Source organism: Perissodus microlepis, chromosome 12, assembly GCF_051167445.1.
Source record: "Perissodus microlepis isolate ML-2025 ecotype Zambia chromosome 12, ASM5116744v1, whole genome shotgun sequence".
Lineage (NCBI taxonomy): Eukaryota > Metazoa > Chordata > Actinopteri > Cichliformes > Cichlidae > Perissodus > Perissodus microlepis.
Genome location: NC_140472.1, coordinates 13,599,594 through 13,624,684, shown reverse-complemented (window position 1 = coordinate 13,624,684; position 25,091 = coordinate 13,599,594). Strand labels below are relative to the sequence as shown.

The 25,091-nt window shown below is 39.0% G+C and overlaps 1 protein-coding gene across 1 annotated transcript; it reads right to left on the bottom strand.

Annotated features, from left to right (window-relative positions):
* Positions 1-836: 836 nt before the first annotated feature.
* LOC146375923 (inositol polyphosphate-5-phosphatase A-like) lies at positions 837-24,173 on the bottom strand. The gene is made up of 17 exons (XM_084945255.1): positions 23,834-24,173; positions 22,711-23,267; positions 13,505-13,546; positions 12,598-12,698; positions 12,232-12,319; positions 8,419-8,482; positions 7,783-7,886; positions 7,497-7,549; positions 6,193-6,312; positions 5,908-5,992; positions 5,709-5,804; positions 5,538-5,612; positions 5,167-5,240; positions 4,965-5,076; positions 3,673-3,741; positions 3,526-3,582; positions 837-2,466 (listed from the first exon to the last, which is right to left on the bottom strand). Exons 2-16 carry the CDS (start codon positions 22,768-22,770, stop codon positions 3,538-3,540), a joined length of 1,188 nt encoding a protein of 395 aa, XP_084801381.1. The 5' UTR covers positions 22,771-23,267; positions 23,834-24,173; the 3' UTR covers positions 837-2,466; positions 3,526-3,537.
* Between the last annotated feature and the right edge of the window lie 918 nt (positions 24,174-25,091).

Below are 25,091 nucleotides of genomic sequence, written 5' to 3'. Positions count from 1 at the left end.
GTCTGGCACACAAGTTCAGACTTCATGTGTGGGTGAGAGAATTCCTTCTCTGACCACCAAATTTCATTTTTCAATTGGAGCTTGTTCGCTGCGTTGCTAACCAGTCCGACCAGCTCCTCTCACACCTCAGTGTGCCAGTACAAAATACCCAACTCCTACATGCTCAGCCTCACATCAGTCACGTACATGAACAGTCAAAAATGTGATTGTTCTTATCTGAGTGTCAAAGTGACAGGTGTGGGTCCAAGTCTTTTATTCTGAAAAACATATTTTGGTCTCCTCTGTTACTGATATTATCTGTTTTTTTTGTTTTGTTTTGTTGTTGTTGTTTAATCTGGACTTAAATCTGTATCTGAGTCCAACTGCTGCATCAACACAAAGTGAAAAAAGAAAGAATCCTGACTGTGATTCTCAGTCTGAAGCGCAGGTTTAATATTTCCTCTGTTTTAGCTGTCATTTTGCTCTTCTGACCCAAAGTAACCACAGTTTTATTACAGTAACTAAATGCAATAACACACACAGACACTAATGTAAAGCTTGTGTTACTTGGACGGGCTAAATTTGACATGATCTGACATTTATTTTAATGTGATCAACACAAAAGTATATATATACAAATATAAGTGAGAATATAGTTTATTTATAATATTTTATAATATTAATGACTTTAATAAGTCATTAAAGTCATAAAAAAAGTAACTTGGTACACAGATGATTACCTAACCTGTCAGGGTTAACTGCTCTTGGGAAATGAGGTCATTTACGTAGTTTACAACCTTTGCTTTCCCATAAGAGGCGTGACTTGATTGTAAACCCCCAAAAACAAAAAACAAAAGTGCAACAAAGGGTGATACTTTATTTACAAAAGTGAAATATCACAAATGTAGTGTTTATAACCAGCTCCACTCCTGTGACAAAGCATTTATCACAAACAGACATTTGCGTTGCTCTTTCTCGTTGCGATGAGGCTACAGTCACACTTTACAAACATCATGCCAAAGTTCTGAATCTAGGCATCAAAAAAGCATTTTTGTGATGAATATAGGAAAATGCTCTCCCATAAAACACCCAAAAAGCAACAAACACACTTTAAACAGAATCAATTAGTCAAAATTGTCAAAGCCTTGTTAACTCACACATGATTTTACTACACTGGTGCTGCAGTAAGAGACAAGGATCAAAGATAAATGCAATAATTCAAAAGCAAACAGCGCCCCCTCTGTTGAGTGTGGGTACACAGGTGTGATTATGCACAGGATTATTTTTTTTTAAATTTAATTTAGTGGATGCCAGGTAATCAAAACAGACGTTCTTCTTAACTACAGCTGTAGGTAAACACTACAGCATAACTACAGCGTGATTCTTTTTGGCAATGAAATACAGCTGACGCCAACTGCAGCAGGGTGAAGTCTGACCAGACATCCTGCATAGTAAACTGGAGGAGGACAGCTCAAATTAATCGGAGAAGAAATGCAAAGTCAAGGTAATAAAGCACTTGGTATAATGTGTATAATACAGCTCGGGAAATAAGAGAGATACACAAGTTCATTTTGGATGCTGCGGTAATCCATTCAGCTCTCACCACTGCTGCTAAAATGTTACTGGCCTTTTTTTCTTTTGCCTGTCTACTTTCATTTCATCATAACACCACTATTAAAAATCCAATTTGTCATGGCTGGAGCTGATGTGTATGAAGTAGCAACCTGTATGAAAAAAGTAGGAAATCTGTCACTAATCCTGTTTTATCAGCGGAGATCATTCACACATGACACCTGGAAGCAAAGACAGCTGTGCTTCCCTCATCATTTAAAAAATGCTATGGTGATGGCAAAGCAAAGATGCATGTACTAAATAGAGCATAAAAAAACTAACTAAAAGCACGCACACATGACCACGAGGGTTTGATATTTCCCTTTTCAAGATACCACTACTACACAAACTGTGGCTCATAATATACCCAGTACTCTCCTGAATCTTTTGTTAATTGTTGCTTAAGCTGGGTGTTTTAGAATAAAATGCCTTTAGTTAGGGCCAGTAAGAAATGAGTAAATTGACATTCATACAAAGTTTGGTTATTTTCGACACTGCCTGTAAAATGGACGGCATTGAAAAAACATGAAATACAATCAATTGAGCTAAAAATAATTTTAAAAATTCTTGATGTGTCTCATGAATGTGCAGCTGCAGGTAGGATTTGCAGGATTATCCCTGGTGACTCCGACATTTCGGGTAGAGGGGACTTTTAAAAAATCCCAGAGGAAGCGGTGAATAGGAACAACTCTCAAAAACTCTTGACACGTCTTGATAAATCTGGGTTACATGATACAAGATCTGTGGTCAGCAGTGTGTGGCAGGGAGCTTAGCTGAGGCTGAGTGAAACGCTGGCTTATTTTTGGTGGCTGATGGGACGGTTGTAGTGGAGAACAATCACACTGATCAGCCTCTGAGGATGCTGTGGTTACAAGCCTGCAGCAGACAGAAACACACTTTGTAAATGAGCACTGAAAACCCTTTCTAATTGTTGTTCACACACACATTGTTGTGCACACACACATTCACACAGCTAACACACTCTGGTGGCTACATCAGGGGCAACTCGGGGTTTAGCATCTCGGCCAAGGATACTTCAGCATGTGGACTGGAGGAGTCGGGGATCAATCTACCGACCAGCAGACGACCTGCTCCACCACCAGATCTTCAGCCACAGAGCTCTGTTTAACCAGTGTGGATTACAGTGCAAATACAGGACACAGTGGGTTCAGACATCTAAATGCTATTGTAAGCAAATCAAGTCTAAATTAGCGTACATAAGACTGACTCTCCTGCAAAAGCCATTTCTCAGGTCAATGAGGTAAAATTAACTATGATTTTTAGTATCATTTGAAATGTAAATGGTTACATAAAAAGCACACCTTGCAAGAGCTAAAATGTAGCCTCAAAGTACTAGCGGTAGGCTAAACCTTTCATATGCTTTGAAATGTCAAAAACAAAAAAGGTGATGGTTGTAGCCTCTTCAAGCACTCCCATTGTGTGGATCTCATCATTTTGCAGCTTTCTGAAGAAGGACAATCATGAAAAGGCAGTACTTCCTTAAAAAAATAAATTGAAATGGCAGCAAAACAAAATCATGGCCATAAAAATGCCAATATGCTGCCCCGCACAATGAATGTGTCTCCGGCCAGCCATCCATGTGGTAATTAATGAAAAGCAGGCCAGCATTAAACCTAATGTGTAGCCACAGTGACAGTGAGGAGGATTCAATAGACATAGATCAGCGAGAGTGCAGATCGCCTGCACTCCAACTACGATGTGCACAAAGGATCTCTTATGTCCCGCACGCATTACTCTTAGTTCATATCCTGACTCCACTGGGCCAGTAGGGTTATGGCTCTCCAGGGACCAGAGAAAGATTACTGTGCTCACTCTCTCACACTGAATCCATTCACTGGAATTACTACATCGACTCAGCTGCACTTGCACATGCAGTACAGAACACACACACACACACTCAGTGAAACTTCTTACCATTTAGAAGTATCAGATGTGGTCATTTGTCTTCAGTGAGAAGGACAAGAACACAGGCTACAGAAGAAAAACAAAACACATCAGAGTCAGTCCACATGGCTGATTTGTGACCTACACAACGTGCACAACACACTGCTTATCTGTTACCTTATGATCTCCCATACAGACATTAGGACCCATTGTGTTGTAAATGACACTCTTCTCACCATCGTCTCTCTGAAAAGAAGAATGAACTTGAAGATCATTTATATGTAAACATAACAAACAGATTCTTCTTAAATTATATTAAGTTAAATGTTGAGTATCACATTTGTGTGGGCTGGATTATGTTCATAGTGGATTTACATCACATTACATATTAAAGGTTATACAGTATGTGTGCACGAATGTAAAACCGTGTCCAGGTAAATACTTTTTTAAATTGGCAGTGTGAGTGAAGTGTCATGTAGTATTAAAAAATTTGATCCTCCCTGACTTTCTGTGTGCCCTCTAACATCCTGTGTGCTGATTTATTTGTAAAAGTCTTAATTTTCTAGAAAAATCAGAAGAAAGTGAGGTCCATGCTCTGCTTGCATGCTGTGCCAACGTGTGTAAGACCAGCCAACATTATTTTAGAACCAGAGCCCACTAACTTCAACTAACGACCATCTCCCACACAACACAGACTCCATCACAAACAAGACAAGAAAGAAAAGTATGTCCGTTGTCTAATGACTTGTGATTGGCAACTTCTTATGCAATGAAGATGTAGTTTTACACCAAAGTTAATCCTCAATTTCACAATATGATCCAGAACAATCCCAAAAACTCAGGAGGACTTTTACAGACTTTGGCTCACAGACTTCTACAGGAAAAGAAGTCTTTTTGCAAACATAGGTATCACCATCTGTTAGCTAACATTAGCTTTCCTGCAAAAACAGACAAACTGCAAGCTACATATTGTAGCAAAGCTCTATCTTAAATAGATAATGCTAGCTAATTTATTTAAACCCCTAGAGCTGCTCTGGCTGATAAATGAACCCGTCACTATCAGCAAAGGTTTACGAACTAACCAGAGTCAGAGTCATGCAGCATAATTGGTTAACCTTAAAATGCTGTGAACTAATGTTATTGCTAGAAACACATTTGTTGTGGATATGTTGGTTGGCTAGCTTGCTAAAGAGCTTCCTTAACACGTCATGCTAACTCACATATTACATCAAATTGTGTTTGTCATCAAAAAATTATGTGATTCTACAAATCAAAGCTGTATAACTAACATGGCAGAAGTAGCATGGATCTGCTACTGGGTGCTTTCTGATCTTATCTGAAAACAAATATACTTTTAGTTAAGTATGACCCTTTAATAATCTCTGTGTATAGTATTATCAATTAGCAGAGATTATATCTGAGATTGTGTGGATGTAAAATGACAAACAACAAGCGTGACAAAGACTCACCCTGTAGATTAAATCTTGGGCTGTATGTGACATAAGGATGCGATCACACCAGGCAGGACAGCGAGTGTTCATGTACTGGGTTGGTTTAGCATGCTCTTCACTGTATGGGTAGCTGAGCACAAGACGAGAGGGGAACAAATTCTTAAAGCATGAAAAGTAAATGGCAGAAATTTGCAGCAAGTAGCAGAGTTACAGGTCGTACCTTGGTGGAAACTTGATGTCCTCTTCCCTAATAACATCATGGAAGGCTGCGACTTCTTTGTCATACTTCAAAAGCTGAGGGACAGAAGCCATTATGGTTACAAATGACTACAAACGTCAACACATGAAAAACAAGCATGATGTGAGTGAGTGCAGATTTAACATGGGGGATAATTTGGGTTACTGCTACTAATGTTTCTCCCTTTTTGTGTTTACTGTGCTGTCATTTCTATGACGCATTCCTGCTGATGGAATCTAAAATCTAATCTAATCTAAAATCTCTGAAGACAGGTCAAACTAAGTTTCCCCTGAGTTTCTCAGTAGTGCAACTGATGATATCTTTATGGGTGAAAGGTGAGATTGTGTTCTTACTGCTCTGCCATTGTCCTCTCTGAAAACCGCCTGGTGCAGGTAGGCGAAAAGCTTCTCCTCAATTCGAAGCAGAACCTAGAGGTGAAAAGGAGGCAGAGAAAGTAACTTTTGAAGCAGATAATTCTGGCTTTTTTTTTCTTTTTTTAAACGAGATTCTCTCGTTTCAATCACCTGGTGGTCGTTATCCTTTTCTTCATATATGATTCTCTGCACTTCGTTACTGCTGTCCTTCTTCACCGTCTGCACATCGGCAGCAGTGGACAAATCCTGGTCAAAAAACACAAACGAGAGAGAGGGTTTATGTCAAAATTACAGACTGGTACACAATTGCATCACTTGAACTTTGGGAAAAATGAATGCTCTTGCATACCTGGACCAGACTAAGTGTATCCAGACGGAAGTTGAAATCTCCAAACACAAAGAAAGGCAGCACGGTTTGCCGACTGTCTGATATCCTGGAAAAATAAAAATACTACCTTAAGTCATAACACAGGGTTTTAATTCTTAATCCCAATGTACTTTGTATGTGTGGAAATTCTCATACATGTTTCTGTTGATTTTGTTAAAATGCTAATTCGCTGGATAAGAGGAGCTACATGATAGCAGATTTTGAATATTATGTTTTCATACAGTAGCGTGCAGCTGCTAATCTCACCTGCTGATGACATATCTGAGAGCGTTATTGCGGTTGGCTGAGTAAATGGAAGGACTGGAGTTGCAGGCAATGAGGTTAGAGGCATCATGGAACAGGTGGACATTTACCAGGTCTAGACCTCTGTGAAAACACCCCCCGACACACACAGGCAAAAGAAGGTGAGTTGTGGCAGATGGAGGGGAAAAAAACAGGAAACAATCCGATAACTCCAAAGCCTGACATCAGATAGGTGTGTATGTGAGTCTGTGTGTGAAATAACAGGTGTCATTTACAGGAGCTTTCTTATCAATGAGCACACTTGGGTTAATGTTCAGTCTACAAACAAGTGCAGTTCACTGGCTCCTTTTCTTAGGCTGTCACCAGAAAGCAATTAATGAGAATCTCACAAATGAGCTGTGTTGACTCACAGTATGATGCTGTGGTACATTAGATTTTGAGCTCCTGTTGTTCCAGTCCCAAGGTAACAACACAGCAGAGCAAATACTGACTACTACTATGAAATTAAAACCCTGCTCACCATCCTATAACATGCCGAGTCTCAGCTCCCAACAGAGCACCGCATTAAATTAATTATTTATATTCTGTGAGTGTAACCAGTGAAGAGGACATTTTTGTCAAAACAAAACCCAGAAGATATTAATAACTGGATGATAAGAAACCACAAGGTCATCGGAGCAGCTGAATGTGAGCCTCACTGTTTGTTTTATATCAGCTTTGATAGATCAAAGTAGGTTTTAAATGTCCTCTTAGATGTTTACTGAGTAAAATTGTATTTGCTTGTCTTCAAGGAACTACAATATTTGACCTTCAGTTTACTGAGGGATGCAGAAGCATGCTTTAAAAACAAGTATGACATAGTGGCTAACAGTTGCTTTAACTCCAGCAGTTATGGTTCCATATTGTAGGAGCTTAAACATACTGATACCAAATACTGTAAAAGATGGACAAAGCCAATGTGGACATACCAAATATGATTTAATAACATTTTTTTTAAATTATTATCAAAGGTTAGGTCCTATCAGTGAAATGTATACCCAGCCCTCTGATGTGATGTCTTATCTGAACATTGACCCATGGGACATTTTTTTATTTATTTAACTTTGACAGTCAGTCAAGGACTTTGGGCTCATAACAATCTTCTACGCTGCTTTTCCAATCTTTTAAAAACAGGCTACATATTTGTTCCCAAGGGTGCTGTTTTTATTGTAAATGTATTTTTCCAAAAACGTCACCAAACAACCACACATGAAAGTGTGTTCAACCCTGCTGGTGCATCACGGTGAAGGTGAATGTTTGTTACGTACTGGTTGTGTATAATCCAGCGGGTCCTCATGAAGCCCTTTCTGGACCACTTGAACTGCAACAGAGGAAAAACTGGAGTGAGTCACTAAACAGCAGTGAGCTGTGTCTTTAAAGGGCTAAATTGATAATTATTGATTCTTGCACATAATTTGTCTCATCACCCTGTCAGAGCAGGCAGACGGCCCCCCGAAAGCCCCAGTAGACTCATTTGTCCCAACATCTCCTTTGGCCCATGTTTGCCCCTCCCGACAGGCATACCCAGATGCACAGTCATGCATACATACTCACATCAGGCCAGAAATTCTTTGGGAATTTTTCTTTCTCCACGGTGGTGACCCTGTCCAGAGAGCCCATATACCTGTTCTTCTCCAGCACTGCTTTAAAATTCTTAACTGTGAGAGGCAGAGCCAAGGAGGTGACATGTAAAAGAGTGAGAAAACATGCAAACAGCAATCAATAAACTGGTGTTAACCTCATCAGAGGGGCATACATGATGAGCAAATCTATAAGCGGGCCATTAGACTGTGTTCGGCGAACAACAATCGTTTCGGGCCACGCAGCGAGTGGCAGCTTCGGGATGTTTATGGTCCTTCCATAAGCTTTTCTGAGGAGCTTTTTCAAGTCTAACGTGACTGGACTATGCAACAGCAAAATAGCTGCTCCACTTTAAATTCGAGTTCTTTGCAAATAGGAGACGTAGCTTTCAAACTGCCAGCGCAGTTTGCCAGAGAAATGTCCAACAATTAAACACCGACAAGGGTTTTGCAACAGCACAACCGACTGCACCAAAGGAGGGAGGATTCTATCAAAACAATGCATTGAGTAATAACCATTGGTGCGATCCAAGACGTTGTTTGGAAAAGAAACTAAATTTAGCATGAATGATGAAATAGGAAATCCATGTAAGCGTTGTGTTTTTTTTACCATGAAAGTCATACTGTTGTATATTTTTCAGTGTCTTGTGGATGAAGTACATGCTCCCCAAAGCCTGTGGATAGAAAATATATAGCAGTTACAATCAGTTTTAGGTAAACCACTTCAAAAAAATCATAGTGAAACTGGACTTTTAATCATTCTGCAGAGGCTTTTGGTTTCATTGATCCTCTTCAAAGAAAGCAAGAACACATGGTATGCTTTGTGCATTGGGAATGTATGACACAGTGCATTGTTACTCTCCAAAAAGATGGCAAACTTTAAGTAATAAAGTATTTCCAAGAGGACGTATAACTGCATAGCACATCCACGCGCTGCTTCTGAGACACGCACACTTCAGTACCCAATCATCCCTGACGTGGGGCTGACAATTTTTAATGTACTAACTGCCTGCTCCACTGATCTGATTAATCGCGGCCCGTGAAATCAATAAAGACAGAAAATTAAAACCATTTAAAAGGTATTAAGCAGTGAGCCCGCTGTCTGCCAACACCGCTGCTGCAAACTGGGAGCTGAAGAAAAATCAGCCGGCACTCAAGAGGGCTCAGGGCGTGACAGACCGCGGTGACAGACACCCCCCAAACACACACACACACACACAAATCCAGCCGCTACATGAGAAATTTCTCCCTGAAGAATTCATTTATCTTCAGTGCCAAAGTTGTCCACAATAAATAAAATTAGATATGTCTCTGTGTTTGACTCCAGCGAACTGCAGTTGGTGACCAACTTGTCGGAATGAAGATTTAAGCAATGAGTTATTTAACCGAGTCTGAAATTGTCCTTAACTTGTAAAGCAGCTTGTAGACTCAGGAAGGAAGTCAGTTCCCACTGAAGTTATGTTGGCACTTTTTTTTCACAAAATTGGGACATTAGAAATGTACTCTAACAATTCATAAAACATGAGATGGCCAACCCTTTTCGCTTTGTTTATGCTAGATTAGTAACAATGTTATATACTGGAAAGTATGTGCACACACGTCGGTGCACACAGAGGCACATTTCCCTCCTCGTTTTCCTCCACATACTCTGCCAAACACCTATCTTCATCAATCAGGTTTGTGCACAGTTTAATAAAAAAATATTGACTTACAAGTGATTTTTTATCAAAACACCATTTGTACTGGGAATTCATGCAAGTCTGCCCCCTCTGCTTCTGCAACCCCTCTGAAAAGAGAACCCACCACCCCTCCCCAAATTCTCTCATGGCCGTATAACTGATGATCGCAGCCAAGGGGAAACAAATTGAAAATCAATGCAGGTGGCACCGACGAAATGAGAATGAGGCATTAGGTGGGGTGGGGTGGCTGCAACCCTCCCAGGGCAAACAGCGGGGGGTGCAAACACTCAAGTGCAGAGGAAACTTAGTCCCGGCTGTCTTCTGCCCCCCAACACACTTTATTTATTGTGTACAAATAGGCTGGGATCAATAGTTTTAATCTAGAGTTAAATGCATTGACTTTGGCCTGTCTCTACTCTCACCTGGCCATTGAGTTTCCCCTTTTTTACTTCACGCACCTTCAGTCTACAGATGCAGCCATTGACCCCTACTGTCAAATGTTCAGCGTGAGGGTATCACCTGGGAGGAGTGTGGGTTAATACTTTAAAAAACACTCTACTGTGCAAAAGTCTTGAGCTGACTGTCCTTGCACTGCGATTTATTGAAAAATGTGCATACATGCATGGAAAAAACAGGTTGAACAATTCAAACAGCTTGAAAGTGAATATTTGGTGTGAGCGCCTCTATTCTTCAGTACAGCCTGAACTCTCTTAGACAAGCTTTCTTGTGTTTTTTTTTTTTTTAGGTAGTTTTCAGGAATGTTTTTTTTCAGGCTTCTTGAAGGACATTCAAAGCTCTTCTTTGGATGTTGGCTGCCTTTTGTTTTGCTCTCTGTCAAGATGATCTCACACTGCTTCAGTAATGCAGAAGCCCAAAATCTGTCCAATACCACTGGCCAAAATGCAGTTCCAGCCTCCCCCTGGTTTACAGATGCAGTAGACACTCACTGTTGTTCTTCTCTCCTGACCTCTGTACATACTGACATATCCATTTGAAGCAAGGTAAGCTTTGAGGCAACTCTTGTTGTGATTTAGAGCTATATAAATAACATTAAATGATTTGACTTTCAGATGCTGTTGATCTGCTGTATATAGATTTTTTGCCTGACTCTTCAGTTTCCTCTCTACAAAGTATGCCGAGACATGTTTTTGGCTCATAGCTTTTTCGGAATCAACTTGTTGATACAAAAATAGAAACAAATAGTATGATTGCAACAGGCTGCTAGTAACAAAGTGCCTAAAGTTACAATTTAAAACTGGTTCTTTGCTAAGCTGTCCATAACATGGGCTTATCCCTTGAATTTCATGGCTTTTTAAAATCTTGAATGATTCATAGGCCAGTGTTAAGAAGCTTAACAAAAAAAACAAAACAAAAACATTGCCCTGACTGGCCTGAAAATAAGCAAAAAAGCAGCCAGTGGTTAAAGAAAAACTTTAAAAGCTCGTCAGAAAACCTGGAGAACTATTGCTCAAACAACTTTTAAAAAAATTACAAGAAAGTCTGGTTCCTCGAAAGTGAAATAAAAAATGAGGGGTGAGTCACAACTTTTGCACTTCCAGCTAGGGGCAAAATTTCTAGGAAACTAATACTGTTGAACCAGTTAAGAGCCACTGTGAACTTTAAGAAATCATTTTCATTACTTTCTAAGAAAGATATTAAAAACTTGTTTGTATTACATGAGGACAATAAAAAAGAAGGTGCATACAGAAAACGTCTTTCATAAAAGGTGTGGACAATGTGGCTTAATCTGTGACTGAACAGCATTCCAACAAAAGACCAAGGATTCAGCTCATGACATTAAGAAATGCCGGGAGCAGCATGAGATTTAACAGACCTGTCTTTAAGAGCACCTCCTCTCCCTGTGCTCATATTGCGCAACAGCTTTAGCGCTGTTTTGTGCTTCATCTTTGAGATCAATGTCACTTACACAAGGCTGTTGTTTTGCACATCTAACATTCTGCAGTGAACTGAAAACTGACTCCAGCTAGGAAGTACTACTATAGTATGTTCAGATTTCAGCAGATTTTATTTGCAATGTCCTGATCTTTAACATGATGATCAGAATAACAGTTACTCACAGAAAAGTCTGTTTGGGCAGTCTGTGGCAACCAGTGTTGGTCAAGTTACTTGAAAATAGTAATTAGTTAATAATGACTAATTACTTGTCCAAGAAAGTAATCCTGTTACTTTACTGGTTACTTATTTTCAAAAGTAATTAGTTACTTCATTACTTAGTTACTTTTAAAAAACATGACACACAACCTGAATATGTAATAACGCAATAGACCTTTTCAGCCCAATTCTATTTTTTCTGCATAATCCATCATGTAAAATTGAATCAAATGAAAAAGTCTCTTCTAAAGATTGTTTTAATCCTTTAATTTCATGCACATTGCATCAAGCAAAAATTCAATTATATGCAACTGTCTTTAACATTTAAACCTATTTTCTGCATATTGCAGCACAGACACTAAAATAATGTTTTGTGTTTACACTCACGCTTTTAAATAGATGCCAGTAAAACACAGCAAAAAATAAATAAAATCAAAGATTGCAATGCAATCTGGAGCCAGTAAGCACGTTTTTTGTTTCACTGTGTCGCGTCACTCTCAGAAACTTCTGATTTTCCCCAGCAGAGTATATTGAATCCATCCAGTTATCATTGTGCATTAACATGTAAGAGAACTCCATCTAGTGGAAACACACAGCAACTACTCTGTATGAGACGTTTTTGTGTTTCTTACCGTGAAGCTATCTTCTACTTTGAACTGGTTGTCCACATAAATGCAAGACCTGTCAAAGTCTTTCATTTCTTCACTGGACTCGAGGGTCCTGGTAACAGCAGAGCAAAAAAGTATGATCACTGCAATGGAGGTTTCTTTGTATACAGATCTAACAATCTAAGAGTCTTCTGACTATAACTATACAACCATCAATTAATGTTATGTTTTTAAATAAAGATGTAATGACTTGATTCGTTCTCGCTTCTCGAATGACATCAAATCGTAGATGGTTTTCATTTTTTTGACACATTATAAGCAACTGTTTAATTGACAACAATGAATCAATGGAAATGGCGAAATGCATTATAATCAGCATATTAATCCTACCAGAAGAAGTTTTCTGCATGACCCATGTTTAACATGTAGTCCTTTCCTCCAACCTCCTGGAAGTGCAGGGCAATGAACTGTGGCTTGTAGCTCTGGATAGTCTGTTATAAAGCAAAGCAAACAGTCTCAGTGCAACGTACATGCTTACACTAAAGAGCACTGAGGGGTGTAGAAGGTCAATAATGATTGTTACAGGATGAAGGCAACTGTCCTTTAGAGAAGGGCTGGTAATGCTATCAGTTTAAGTACTGGATTGCACCGATGACGCACATGCATGCACACGGCTGAGTTGTAGTTCCTTCCGTAAATCTATGTAACCACATCAGACTGACTTCATGAAACCATATGTCTCTCACATTTCTTACTGCCTATCCCTCTTCATCTGCTATACATCATCATCCTCACATGTCACTGCTTGAAGGATGTAATTTCTTAACATAAAACCTCTTCAAAACATTAGCGTTTTCCACAGAATGTTCCTGCAAATGTTTCATAATATAATCCAGTTTAAAAAATTAAAAGATTTCTCTCCAAGGAAGACTCTTAATTTGAAATACAAGATACACAAAGTATGTCCAGTGTGTGGGCAATGCAAATCAATCAGCACATCTTAAATATTTGACCATTCAGTTTGTCTCGATAGGTCTTTTAATTTTGAGTTTTGAATTTCAACACTACATCTATGAATGGAGGCCAGGTGAAGGTTTACTATTACTGACTATCGGTGTTAGTCCTTCTGCAGATATGTTATCAGTATTTACAACTGTATAATAGAACAGTGGCCAGAACCAACACAGGTTTCGCTTCCTAGAAGTGGCCATACTCTCCACAAAACAAAACAAAACAGAAATATCACATTCTGAAAACTGTAATATTATTATTGCAACATGCAGAAGCTCAAGCTTACCTTGTACAGTTGTTTTAACCATTCACTTTGAATTTCACCGACCTATGAAATGTAAAAACAAACAAACATATATATATAATAAAGGCACAGATCAACAGATTTTTTTCAGTACATCTAGAAATCAGAACAATCAGGACAATATTTACTTTCCCGTTTTCATCATCTATGAAAACATGATGTCCCTATTTAAATTTCAGAGATCGTGAGGCTAAAGGCAGCAGAGGTTAACCAATTTGCAGTGAAGAAGAAGAAACTCATAACACTGACAACACAATAGATATTTAATTCATGTTTTTTCCTTTTAAATGTTATTTTCTCCCTCACTTGCACAGATATAATCATATATCACTGCTATTGCAATGTCTCAATTATCACAGTGCCATGATAACAGTATTATTGTGGACAATTATGTATGTATGATATTATGATATTATTATGTAAGTATGATATCATCTATTTTTGAATTGCTCCATGATTACCATGCCCACTAATTAATATGTTTTAAAGATATTAAATGTTGCTTTATATCATTAGTAGACCAAATTAAAGAAACAGGGTTAGTCTAATCTTCAACTATTTAAAATGTTCAAAGCTAAAGGACTAAAAATATTGCAGTCAAAATAAAATATAATAACAAAATAAATAAAATAACACTCTCTCTCAGTTTTGACATTTATTGGGACATAATAAAAATAGATCATCTGGCCCTTAGCAGGTTCAAAAATTATTTAAATACCATCCCTCATAAACAACTGCACATTACATATTACACTGTGTAATTATTTAGTGAAAAACTAAAGCAAAATGCAAAACGAGTGTGTGAGAAACTAAGTAGACATCTTGTAGGAGCACGTTTAGCAGGAGTAAATTAAAGTAATCATTATCTTTATGACTTTATCAGTCTCTCACATCATTGTGGAGATTTGCTGCTTTGCTTGGGCTCATTCTACGGTGGCCCTGAGAGGCCAAACGGACTGCAACTTCAGAAAACACTTGCAAAAAGAAAAATGCTGCAAAAAGAAAAATGCTCCAAAAAGAAAAACACCTGCAAAAAAAAAAAACACCTGCAAAAAGAAAAACGCTGCAAAAAGAAAAACGCTCCAAAAGCACACAAGACACAACGGAAATGTTTCTGGGGAGACAATAACCCGACGGACCAGTTGCACGAACCAAAACATGCTAACAAGTGCACTGGGACTGGGAGACACTTCAAAGAAGTGGAAGCGGGGTGGCCAAAGAGTAAACTTTCAAAAGTAAGTACTGAATATTATGTCACTTATTTATGTGCAAATGTTTAATAATGAAGAACATTAAAACATTACTGTTGGCCACCAGCCGGCAAAAATATGTGACATTAGCGATGTTTGTACTTTCAGCATTTACTTTGTTTTAAAGCCTTCATACGCCGTTCGATAATCGACCTTAATCTTACAGAGAATCTGATGATTTTGTAGATAATTCAAGTCAGTCATATATCCACAAACACAACAGGCTGAAAGTCAGTGATGCTGCTCGGTTTGCAGTCCTGAATATCACGGCACAAGCAGGATTCACTGCACTGTTAATGTTAGCTATGTTATATTGCTGCCTCTGTTCGGTGGTGTCGAGCCAAACGGACTTTAACATGTGTTTGAACGAGCTGACGGTTCACTCGTTAAGCTGAAAGAAAGATGCTTTAATCACAGGAGTCACACATGTGTCCACTGTACCATCTGGGAACTCTTCTTGTTTAGCACTCGTAATAACACAAACACTAAATCCTCCTTCTCTTGTGCTGTTTTGTAGCAGTGTATACACCTGAGACTGTCACCTGTCTGTCTGCCCTGCACTCTCTCTCTCTTTTTCTTTCTCTCTGATTGTGGAATAAAAGTATGAACATGTATTTATAAGTTACACTTGTGTTTGAATCCTGCAGCTTATCACACATTTGATTTCCATGTGTGATAACTGCAAGTGTCCAGAGTGAGGACAGACTGAGGGACCCACTGCTGCACATCATCTGTGAGGCTTTGCACCCCTGATGATCCACCAGGACAAACTCAGCAGTGTGTGAGGAAGAGGAGGAGGAAGAGCCAGCAGCAGCTGACAGATGGAGAGAATAGACAGACTGTTCCCTGTTTGTGAAGGACTGCTAGAAAAGTTTAGAATAACTAATTGTCTGTCCTGAATCAGTCTTATTAGGTAATGTTCAAATAATTTTATCATCCCAGTGTTTTCAGTGTGGGAGAAAGTACTCAGGGCCTTCAAGTTACACACTATGAAAGGCAGCAACAAGTTTAATGTCCAGAAACTTAAAGTATGTATCAGCAGCAGAATGGAGCTAAAAATAAATGTTTGTTTCAGTTCTATGAAGCTTTGAGTATTTTGGATTAGTAGCACTGCTGTGTTTGTTGCATCATATTGCTGTAATTGTTTATATGCTTTATATATTCTGAGGTAAGTTGATCTATAGTGTTACATCATATTCTATAAGGATGTTATGTGTTTGTATACTTTCTGCCCAGTTTGACCCATTTAGCAGAAGTCAGCCTGTTTAAGGCTCTGATATCTATTCTGTATGACATAAGGAGTTATGACATGGTATGATTTTCTCACCCAATAAAGGAATATTTAATATATCAGTCAACTCTTCATTCTATCAGAAACAGTTATCACAGCTCGTACATTTTCTTTTTACACATATATGTAAGCATTGAGACAAATTTAGTAATGCCAACATATTAAAAGAACAATATTTGTCTCTTATATATAATACATCTATAGATACACTGTCAAAGATACTTGTCTTTGAGTGAAGATTTAAGGTGATAGGAAATATAAATAAATGCAACTTGAATCTTTACTGAAGCTCAGTATTTGACACGGAGTTCAAACTCACTGCTGTAATAACTAATAATGATTAATATAATAACTATAATATTGGCCATATTATATTTACATTACCAAAGTGAGATGACTTTAGTCTCATGAACAACATTAGCTAATTGTTATTTACTAGTTAATCTTAAATGACTGTTCAGTACAGAAATGAAGCCCAACGATCATGTTATACAGTCCTGTGGTCTCAGCCTCAGATACTTATCAAATCACACAAAGCTCATGTAGAAACAAATGTACAAAATATGTTCTCCTTCATTTCTGTCAAACAAAGCTGTATGAAACGTTTCCAGCTGTTAGTATCATGGTTGCTAGGCAACCTGGGCAGCGCGACAGAGGCTAGACCGTCCCATTTCACAAGCCTACAAGCCTCGCACTTCCGGCCTCAGTGGTCTTTGAGTACGTATTTTATGCCTGTTTTATTTTCTCTTTTTAAATCTTTTTATGACTTGTAATCTTATGTGCAGCACTTTGTGATTCTGTCTTGAAAGGTGCTATATAAATAAAAATTTATTTATTTATTTATTTACGCGGTCCTTGAGGACCGTTAAGGCTGCGTACTAAGGCTGCAGACCCTGAATTGGGATACAGCCTGTCACTACCTGATCCGTACCAGAAACCCGATCGGTACCCTGCATGCGCAAATCTTACGTCACTTCCTCTCTTTGCCAACATTGCGACATTCAATATATTTGAATGATACGGTTAGCGCCCAGTTAGCACCTAGCATTTCTCAACACCTCTGCCTCCTTTTCGACTACCGGGACATTTAAACAATGGATAATCCGTATACAAACAAATTCATGCTTTTCTCCTCATCAGAGAGCGTTCCCCGATTGAACAACAGCGCCGTAAAATAAGAATGGCGCCTAATTACAGAGTTAATAATACAGACTTTGTAATATGTCATGTAAAGATTCATGAGCCAGATGAAGTGTTTACTGACAATTGACAGTGATAGCGGACATCATCATCATTATTCCAATCAATCCTCTCCATACAGACAAGCATAAACACACTCGACTATCCCTAAATCAAATTTAACACACGTTTGTAATGACGCTAATTCAGTTTACAATAGAGTTCATTCGCTCGGTCAGCAGGTGGCAGTATCCTCGTACACTGGGGAGTAAACTGCCATTAAACGAACAGAAGAAGAAACGTCTTCAAGTAACTTAAAGAAGTCCAGACGCTTTTCTTTGCAAGCTCCTTTGACAACAGAAGAAGAAGAAAACCCCTGCACATGCGTGGTACGGATCGGGTAGACCCGATTTGTACGGTCCGATTGTGCATGGAGTCCTGTCCGACGGAGTCCTGATCCGTAACTATGTTTTTATTTTTCGTTTTTGTCTACATTATATTGAAATGTTTCATTATTGGAAACATTTTAAGAGATACTTGTTATTCTTAACATCTTAACAGATACTCTGACCTGTAACCATCGTAAAACGCTTCGACCGGAAGTAGACACCTTTCGCGCATGCGGGGTACCGATCGGGTTTCCGGTACGGATCGGGTAGTGACACAGTCGGGTTATTGTCTCCCCAGAAACATTTCCGTTGTGTTTTGTGTGCTTTTGCAGCGTTTTTCTTTTTGCAGGTGTTTTTCTTTTTGCAGGTGTTTTTCTTTTTGCAGCGTTTTTCTTTTTGCAGCATTTTTCTTTTTGCAAGTGTTTTTCTTTTTGCAGCATTTTTCTTTTTGCAAGTTTTTTCTGAAGTTGCATTCCGTTTGGCCTCTCAGGGCCACCGTATAATTCCCCTGCGGCATGACCCAATCTGGGCTGTCAGACAGATGGCCTCATATTTGACTGTAGAATACTTTTGCATACAGTAGAGTTCATGGCTCAATCACTGCAAGTCCCCCAACGACCTCTGGCTGCAAAAGAATCCCAAATCATCATCCCTCCACCGCCGTGCATGACAACTTGTATGAGGTCTTTGCTGATATGCTGTGTTTGTTTTTTGTCAAATGCGGAGCTGTGGATGGCGAAACATCTTCATTTTGGTCTGGTCTTTCTTAAGGACATTGGTTGAGAAATCTTGTGGTTTGATGAGATGCAAATTTGCAAACCAAAGCTGTGCTGCCATGTTTTTGTCAGAGAGGTTTTCTCCTGGCAACACAAACAAACCATACTTGTTCAGTCTTTTTTTAATTGTACTGTCATGAATTTTAACATTTAACATTCTAACTGAGGCTTGTAGAATCTGAAACCTAAGAATCTTAGGTTTTTATTTGCAATTTCATTGCATTTCATTTCAAGACCATGGCTGGTGTCTTTCTGTCTTTGTTAACATATGCCAGAACATCTTCTTTTATAAAGGTGCTCACACTTGCTGATGATCAGTTAATCAAGTTCATTTAGTTAGCAGCACCTGGCAGCTACTTCCCTACCTAATTGCTATGGAAGCAGTAAGGGTACACTTAATTTTAAATATACTGCTTTACATTTTGCAGTCAAGAAAATGTCACAGACCTCTGTTAGAATAAACTAATTATTTATTTTATACAATTATTTATTCTTTATTTTACTGCTATGTATGACTCTAACAGGGCACTTGGTTCACAATAGTTTATATTTCATGTGCCAGATTAGTCGTACAGTCCATGGCCTGATCTATCTGGCATATAAGGTGTGTGTTATATGTTTTTTTAAAACCCATTGACTTAATGTTGCAAATGCTCATTTCATCGTCCTATGAAAAAACAATTATGCCCGAAAGATTGCGATTATTGATCAAATATGATACTGAGTGAAAGAAAGAAAGATATATGGACAATCTCTCTAGGGGACAACAGAAGTCCCCTACAGAGAAATGCATGGAAACATGCACAGAGCTACAAGTGCAAATTGAAGTAAAAAAAAAAAAAATTAAGTGACTAGTAAATGTGACAGAAATGGTCAATTTCTTTTTAATGCTTAAGAGTTACATAACTTGCAGCTTCAAATATTCCACCAAATTCTTACATGGAGTCCATAAATGATGATCAAATGATGATGTATTTTTGCTCATTTATGCTGCCCAACAGAAGGGACATAAGGACAGAAGTAGAAACCTTAGATTAATGCAAAACAAAGAAAAGCTTCTGTATTTAAAATTGCACTGCTATATCAGCTAATGGATAATCAGCTCAAATGGAAGTCAGGAAATCATCTCAAACTCTGAGCAGGTTAACATAAACATTAGGGATTTCCTGGAAACATTATCCTGTGCCATGTACAAGTACAGCTGCACCTGTTGCAGTCCAGCCAACATCAGCTTGTCATCTATGAAGGTCTGTGTCTTTTTTCATAGACAGTTGATATTCAGGTTTAATAGTAAAATGTTACTCAAAAAAGTCAGCAGATAAGCCTTATACACAGCTAAAGAAGCCAAACAGATTCAGTGCTTCCAGGTTTAGAAAAGCAGGCAGATATTTTAGATGCTACATGTGAGGTGCTGTACCCTGACAATACTCATCCACCCATCTCATCAAATAAAATTCTGTTTTCATCCCATGATTTTGTTGTTGTTGTTTAAGGTCATGTTTTGTTAACTTGTATAGCTAGTAGCTGGTATTACCAGGTAAAACAGTTGTTTCTTTTGCCAGAATCTTCAGTCTTGTAGTTCATCAATTGATACCAACTTTGATCATGTACTTTCTTACAGTGACACTACTGGATTTACAGCCCAGAGTAGGCGCAGAGTAATATGCAGTCTCCTGCAAGGCCAGTTTTTTTCCTAGCACCTGAGAAATGACTTTGCATAGTGCATTTGCATGCCAGGGATAACAGCGACTCAGCCATTATGACCGATAGGACTCCTCTCACGTCAGCCTTGCTCCAAACACTCTGTCCACCAGCTGTAATACATTTGCATTTAGTTGACATACTTTTAATTTATACTTTCTATAGACGTGACAACGTCAAAAACTGGATGAGGCAAACTTACAACAACCAGTTGGACACTTTATTTTTTCTTTCTGACCAGAACAATAAGCAAACTGTCAGACAGCAGGCATTGTAGAAATTAAACTCTTTTCTTTGTCTATTGTTGTAATCTGCACTGAAGCACTTGTGTGAAGCTGTGGTCTTTTTAAATGTGCTATAGAAATAAATTTTGATTGATTGATTGGTTGATTGGTTGAATTAAACAATTAAACAGATTGAATTAAACAGGCTGATTAAGTTGATTGGTCTTGTCACAGAGTGGTGACCACATCCCGTCCTATGTCAGCTGGGAATGACTGAAAATGAAGGCATTTGTTTTTATACAAGGGAAAATATATAAATATGTATATATTTAGTCATTACACAAGCTCAGTAATAAACATGGTAGCCAAGATGGCACTAAATATCAGTGAGAGTTTAATGTCTCATATGCTGAGCTGCTCTAACAGGACACTCAGCCAGCCCAGAACTGCAAAGGAAAAGGATTTACTCTGTCTTGTGCTGCAGGTCCTGCTCTCACCCAAAAGTTGGGTGAATAATTTAGGAATGTTTGTTTATAGAAATGAGAGGGCTTAACTTAAGTAAGTGGAAAAGTTCAAGTCCACCGCGGAAGATATTCATCTGTTTACATATCTCCCACAATGGGACCTGACATGTTTTCATTGGAGCAAGGTCTGGCAACCGGAAACGGGTCCTGAGCCAAATTTCCATGAGTCTAAGAGCTCTCCTCCCTGAAAGTTAAGCAAAGCCGAGCTAAAACAGAGAAAGAGCTAGAACCCGTTGGAACAGTTAAATTACAGTTTAAATTATTTAATCTTGTGTTTAAAAAGGTAGTTTTACTGTATGTTTTTGGACACATGCAAAAAAGTGAGACTGGGCAGTTACAGACTCATAGAGCTACCATGGCGCTCTAAATCTCCGCAGTTTTATAAGGCTGCTATAAACTGAATACTGAATACAAAACAAACACACTTTCCCAGTAGTGACATCATAAGCACTGATTTTACACCTGGGATTGATGAGAAATAGTATGGTTGCAATCTGAGAGGCAGCAACTTCATTACCCTCATAGAGGATCTGGAGGACTCCTGCAAAGGCACAGCTACCTTTGCAGACTGACAGGATGCCAAGGATGTTAACTCAAATGAGTTAACATCCTTGGCAATAAATCAACTTCTGCACTAAATCTGTTATAAACTTTATGTAACCTGCAATCCTCTATTAAACCTTTGCTGACCTTAGTTTACTTTGGAATGAGTTATGCCCAACACTCAATGCAACTTGATGTTTTGTTCTGTGAATTGTGCACTGCATTGTGTATGCATCTGTGTGTATGGAGATCATTAGGTTTGTACATGTGTGTGCACAGATGCTGAGCTGATCATTATCAAACAGTATCAAAAGTGGGCATGATTAAATAAGTTTATACTTCCTCCTGCTCCTTTTCCACCATGTAAATTGCACGGTATTGTGTTGGTGGTGGTGTTTTTGTTTTTTCTCGTTCACCTGTTTACACTGCACTTTTGTTGTTTATTTTATTTTTTATAGGAAAAGGGCAATTTGTTACTTCATGTCAACATGGCGAGGGTTAAAGAGGTCTATTCACTATTTATTATCAGTATGAATATGTAATTTAATTGCAAGCATAACTGTAAACGAAAAAAAAAACACTTCTGAATGACAACATTTATTTGACCTGTGTGTTGTTATTGTTCATGTCTGGGTGTTGCAAACAGGTTCAGAAGGATTTGGTAAACGATAAAAGGACTGGTTCTTATAGGACTGGTAGATATAACTACTTTATCTGAGCACTCAAAGTAGCTTCCCTCATTAAGAAAAGCACGCTCTTTCTATCTAAAATTCACACCCCGATGGATGTATCGGAGAGCAAATTGAGGTTAGCGTCTTGCCAAGGATACTTGGCATGCAGACTGGAATTGAACCACCACCTTTCACGATTTGTAGGTGACCTGCTCTACCACCTGAGCTGCAGCCACCCGTTCCAGTCTGGCACGTGACGCGTCCAACAGGTAGCTTGTCTAATTATGAGTCAACTTTGACTGTTTCCTTTTAATTAACAGTATCTGTTGCTGACAGCTGATAAGGAAACATTGCTTGGTAACTTGAAAGCGTCGCATTACGAGGCAAATGTACGTCAATTACCGAAAAGCCCCAACAACAAACAAAAAAACATAAAGCACCAGAAGAGCTCAGCTCACTGCTTACATCCTTATACCTATGATGTAAGCTAGCAATGTAGCCGATTCAATATTTAAAAAAAAAAACTTGCCTCCTACCCTACACCCTCCTACCGGCTTACTTAAGCCTATTAGCGTTTATATAATCCTCTGACTGTACCTTAAGTATGGTGTGACTTTAAATGTGATGCTGTTCTACTTACATTGTCAAAGAGTGAGCCGACGTTTGCGGTGACAAGCAGCACATCGGTGAACGTTTCCATGTTAACGACGCGAGCAGTCCCGAGGAAACTCCGTAGTAGCAGCAGCAGCGTCGCCAGTGATGCTCATGCAGGCCTGCGATCAACTCTGCAGGAGCTTACCGAGGCTTATAATGTGTGTGAGTGTCTGAGAGAGAATCTGAGTCGCGACTAGCAGCTATCCCTCAGTCTCACGGACGCCTTCCCGCTTCTGGTCCAAATCGTTTGCTGATAGCGGGCTTCGGTGTCGCACGGTTAACGTACGCCTGCAGAGAGGCGCTCGTCTTCATCATCCTCGTGGAGTCAGGGAGCAGGTAACAAGTTTGTGTAACTGCCCGTTCAGACGTGTGGATTTCCGCCTCCTCGGGATTAATTGGACTAGTAGGTTCTTAAGGGCTTCTTAAGCAGCCTGGACTGGGCATCTGTTGCTGACAAACCCTCGGAGAGCCTTCTGCAAGCGGGCGGTGTTGCGTTATGAACTCCTGGCGCTCCGCCCATTCGCTCCGATCGCTGCTGGTTTGCTGTATTCAATATAATACAATACAAGTTTATCAGTGATAAGCCAACCAGCACTCAATAATAAAATCACCTGGAGGTAATCTCACAGCATTTGAATGTCACAGAAACCTTTACATACATACATGACTTGCTGTACAAAACAGCTAGCTTTTACCGCAACCCCTCCTGAACCACACTAAACATTACATTATTACAATGATTTGTGAGGTGTTATAACCTAACATGTAATTTATAGACCACATAAAGTTTTTGTTGTTGAAAAAAAAGACCTGAAAGGATTTTAAACTCGCAAATCAGCGTACCACAGTCTCGTTGTCTAAAGACACAAAACAGGAAGTTAGTGATCTTCTCCCTGTGTAGCACTTCTTTTCACTTGGGGCAGGTTGTTTTTCTTCAGCGCACAATCAAATTATATAACAGGTACATCTTGCCTTAATCTCACTTCCCCTTAGCTGTATGATCAGTGATTATACCCCGCTGCTATCACCGTTAACTACACTGTAATGTTCAGTCCTGTGCCAACAGATGCATGACTTCCACTTTAGTCATTTTTCTTTAGAAAACCCACCTTCTCCAGTATCTTTTCATCACCACAGCAGCATAACAACATTTCCCCATCCTTAGTTTCCAGTGGAGCCAGAAGCTATAAAAGACTTATTTGGAGTCGATGGATGTGTGCCATGCGGCAGGGTTGGACTCTGGCACTCCGTAATGTTGTTAGTGAGCTGCTCAACCAAGGCATGGGTTACACAACCGAAAGCCGCTGTCTGCTTCCTCTTTCTCCTCCTCCTCCAAGCACTGTGTTCTTTATTTACCCGCATCAACGAATCCACTTGAAGCTATTGCAATCAAATGGTTTGGAAGGACGCCTCACTGAAAGGAGGAAGAAGTGGTTTATTGCAGCCATGGATTCTTGGATGAGGCAGTGCAGTATGAAAGTTTTCAGACCTTGTGGTTGTTGTTCATCTCTGTCTCACTTCCACAGTGCGTCTTTGTCCTGTCTTCCTCCCCAGATGGCTGTCCTTTCCTAAGCCTGGTCCTGCTAGAGGTTTCTTCCTGTTAAAAGGGGGATTTTCATTCCCACTGACACCAAGTTCTTCTTTATAAGTGGGCATAATGTAAAGTGCTTTGAGGCGACTGTTGTAATGTCTCCATGTAGTTGGTAAGAATAACTGAATAATTAAAATTATAGGTTGATTGGCCTTGTAGAGCCAATCATCTTCATAAGTCTGGACCCAGAAATAGCTGATGTTTATTGTCTTTCTATCAATTGACACCCATGAGATCAAGATGTTTTGATATTTTTTATGCATTCAAAATTCTTATTCAATCTACTTTAAAACAGGTCTGTCTTTTGTTTTATCCCCTATAAAAATTATCAGCACTTTTAAGAATAAATGCTTTAGTCATCAGGACGCATATCATGAGCAGGTATCAGACTAAAAGTGAGCCTATGACATCGGACTCTACTGTGTGCTGAAACTCAGCAAATATTTGCCCCCTTCCTGGTTTATTCTTTGCATAATTGTCACAGTTACATGTGTCAGACTGTCAAAAAAACATTTAATGTGGGACAATTATAATGACAAAACACACAATGCAGTTTTAAAATCGTGACTTAATAAATTAAGGGATAAAATCTACCCAAACCTATCTGGCTCTGTGTGACAGAGTGATAGTGTAAACCTAATAACTTGTTTTGCCACTTTTGGCAGCACAAACTGCAATCAAGTGCGTGTGATTACTGGCAAATGTCTTTCAAATCACTGTGAAGGAACTTTGGCCGACTCGCCTTTGCAGAGGTTTTTTTTTTTTTTTTTTTTTTT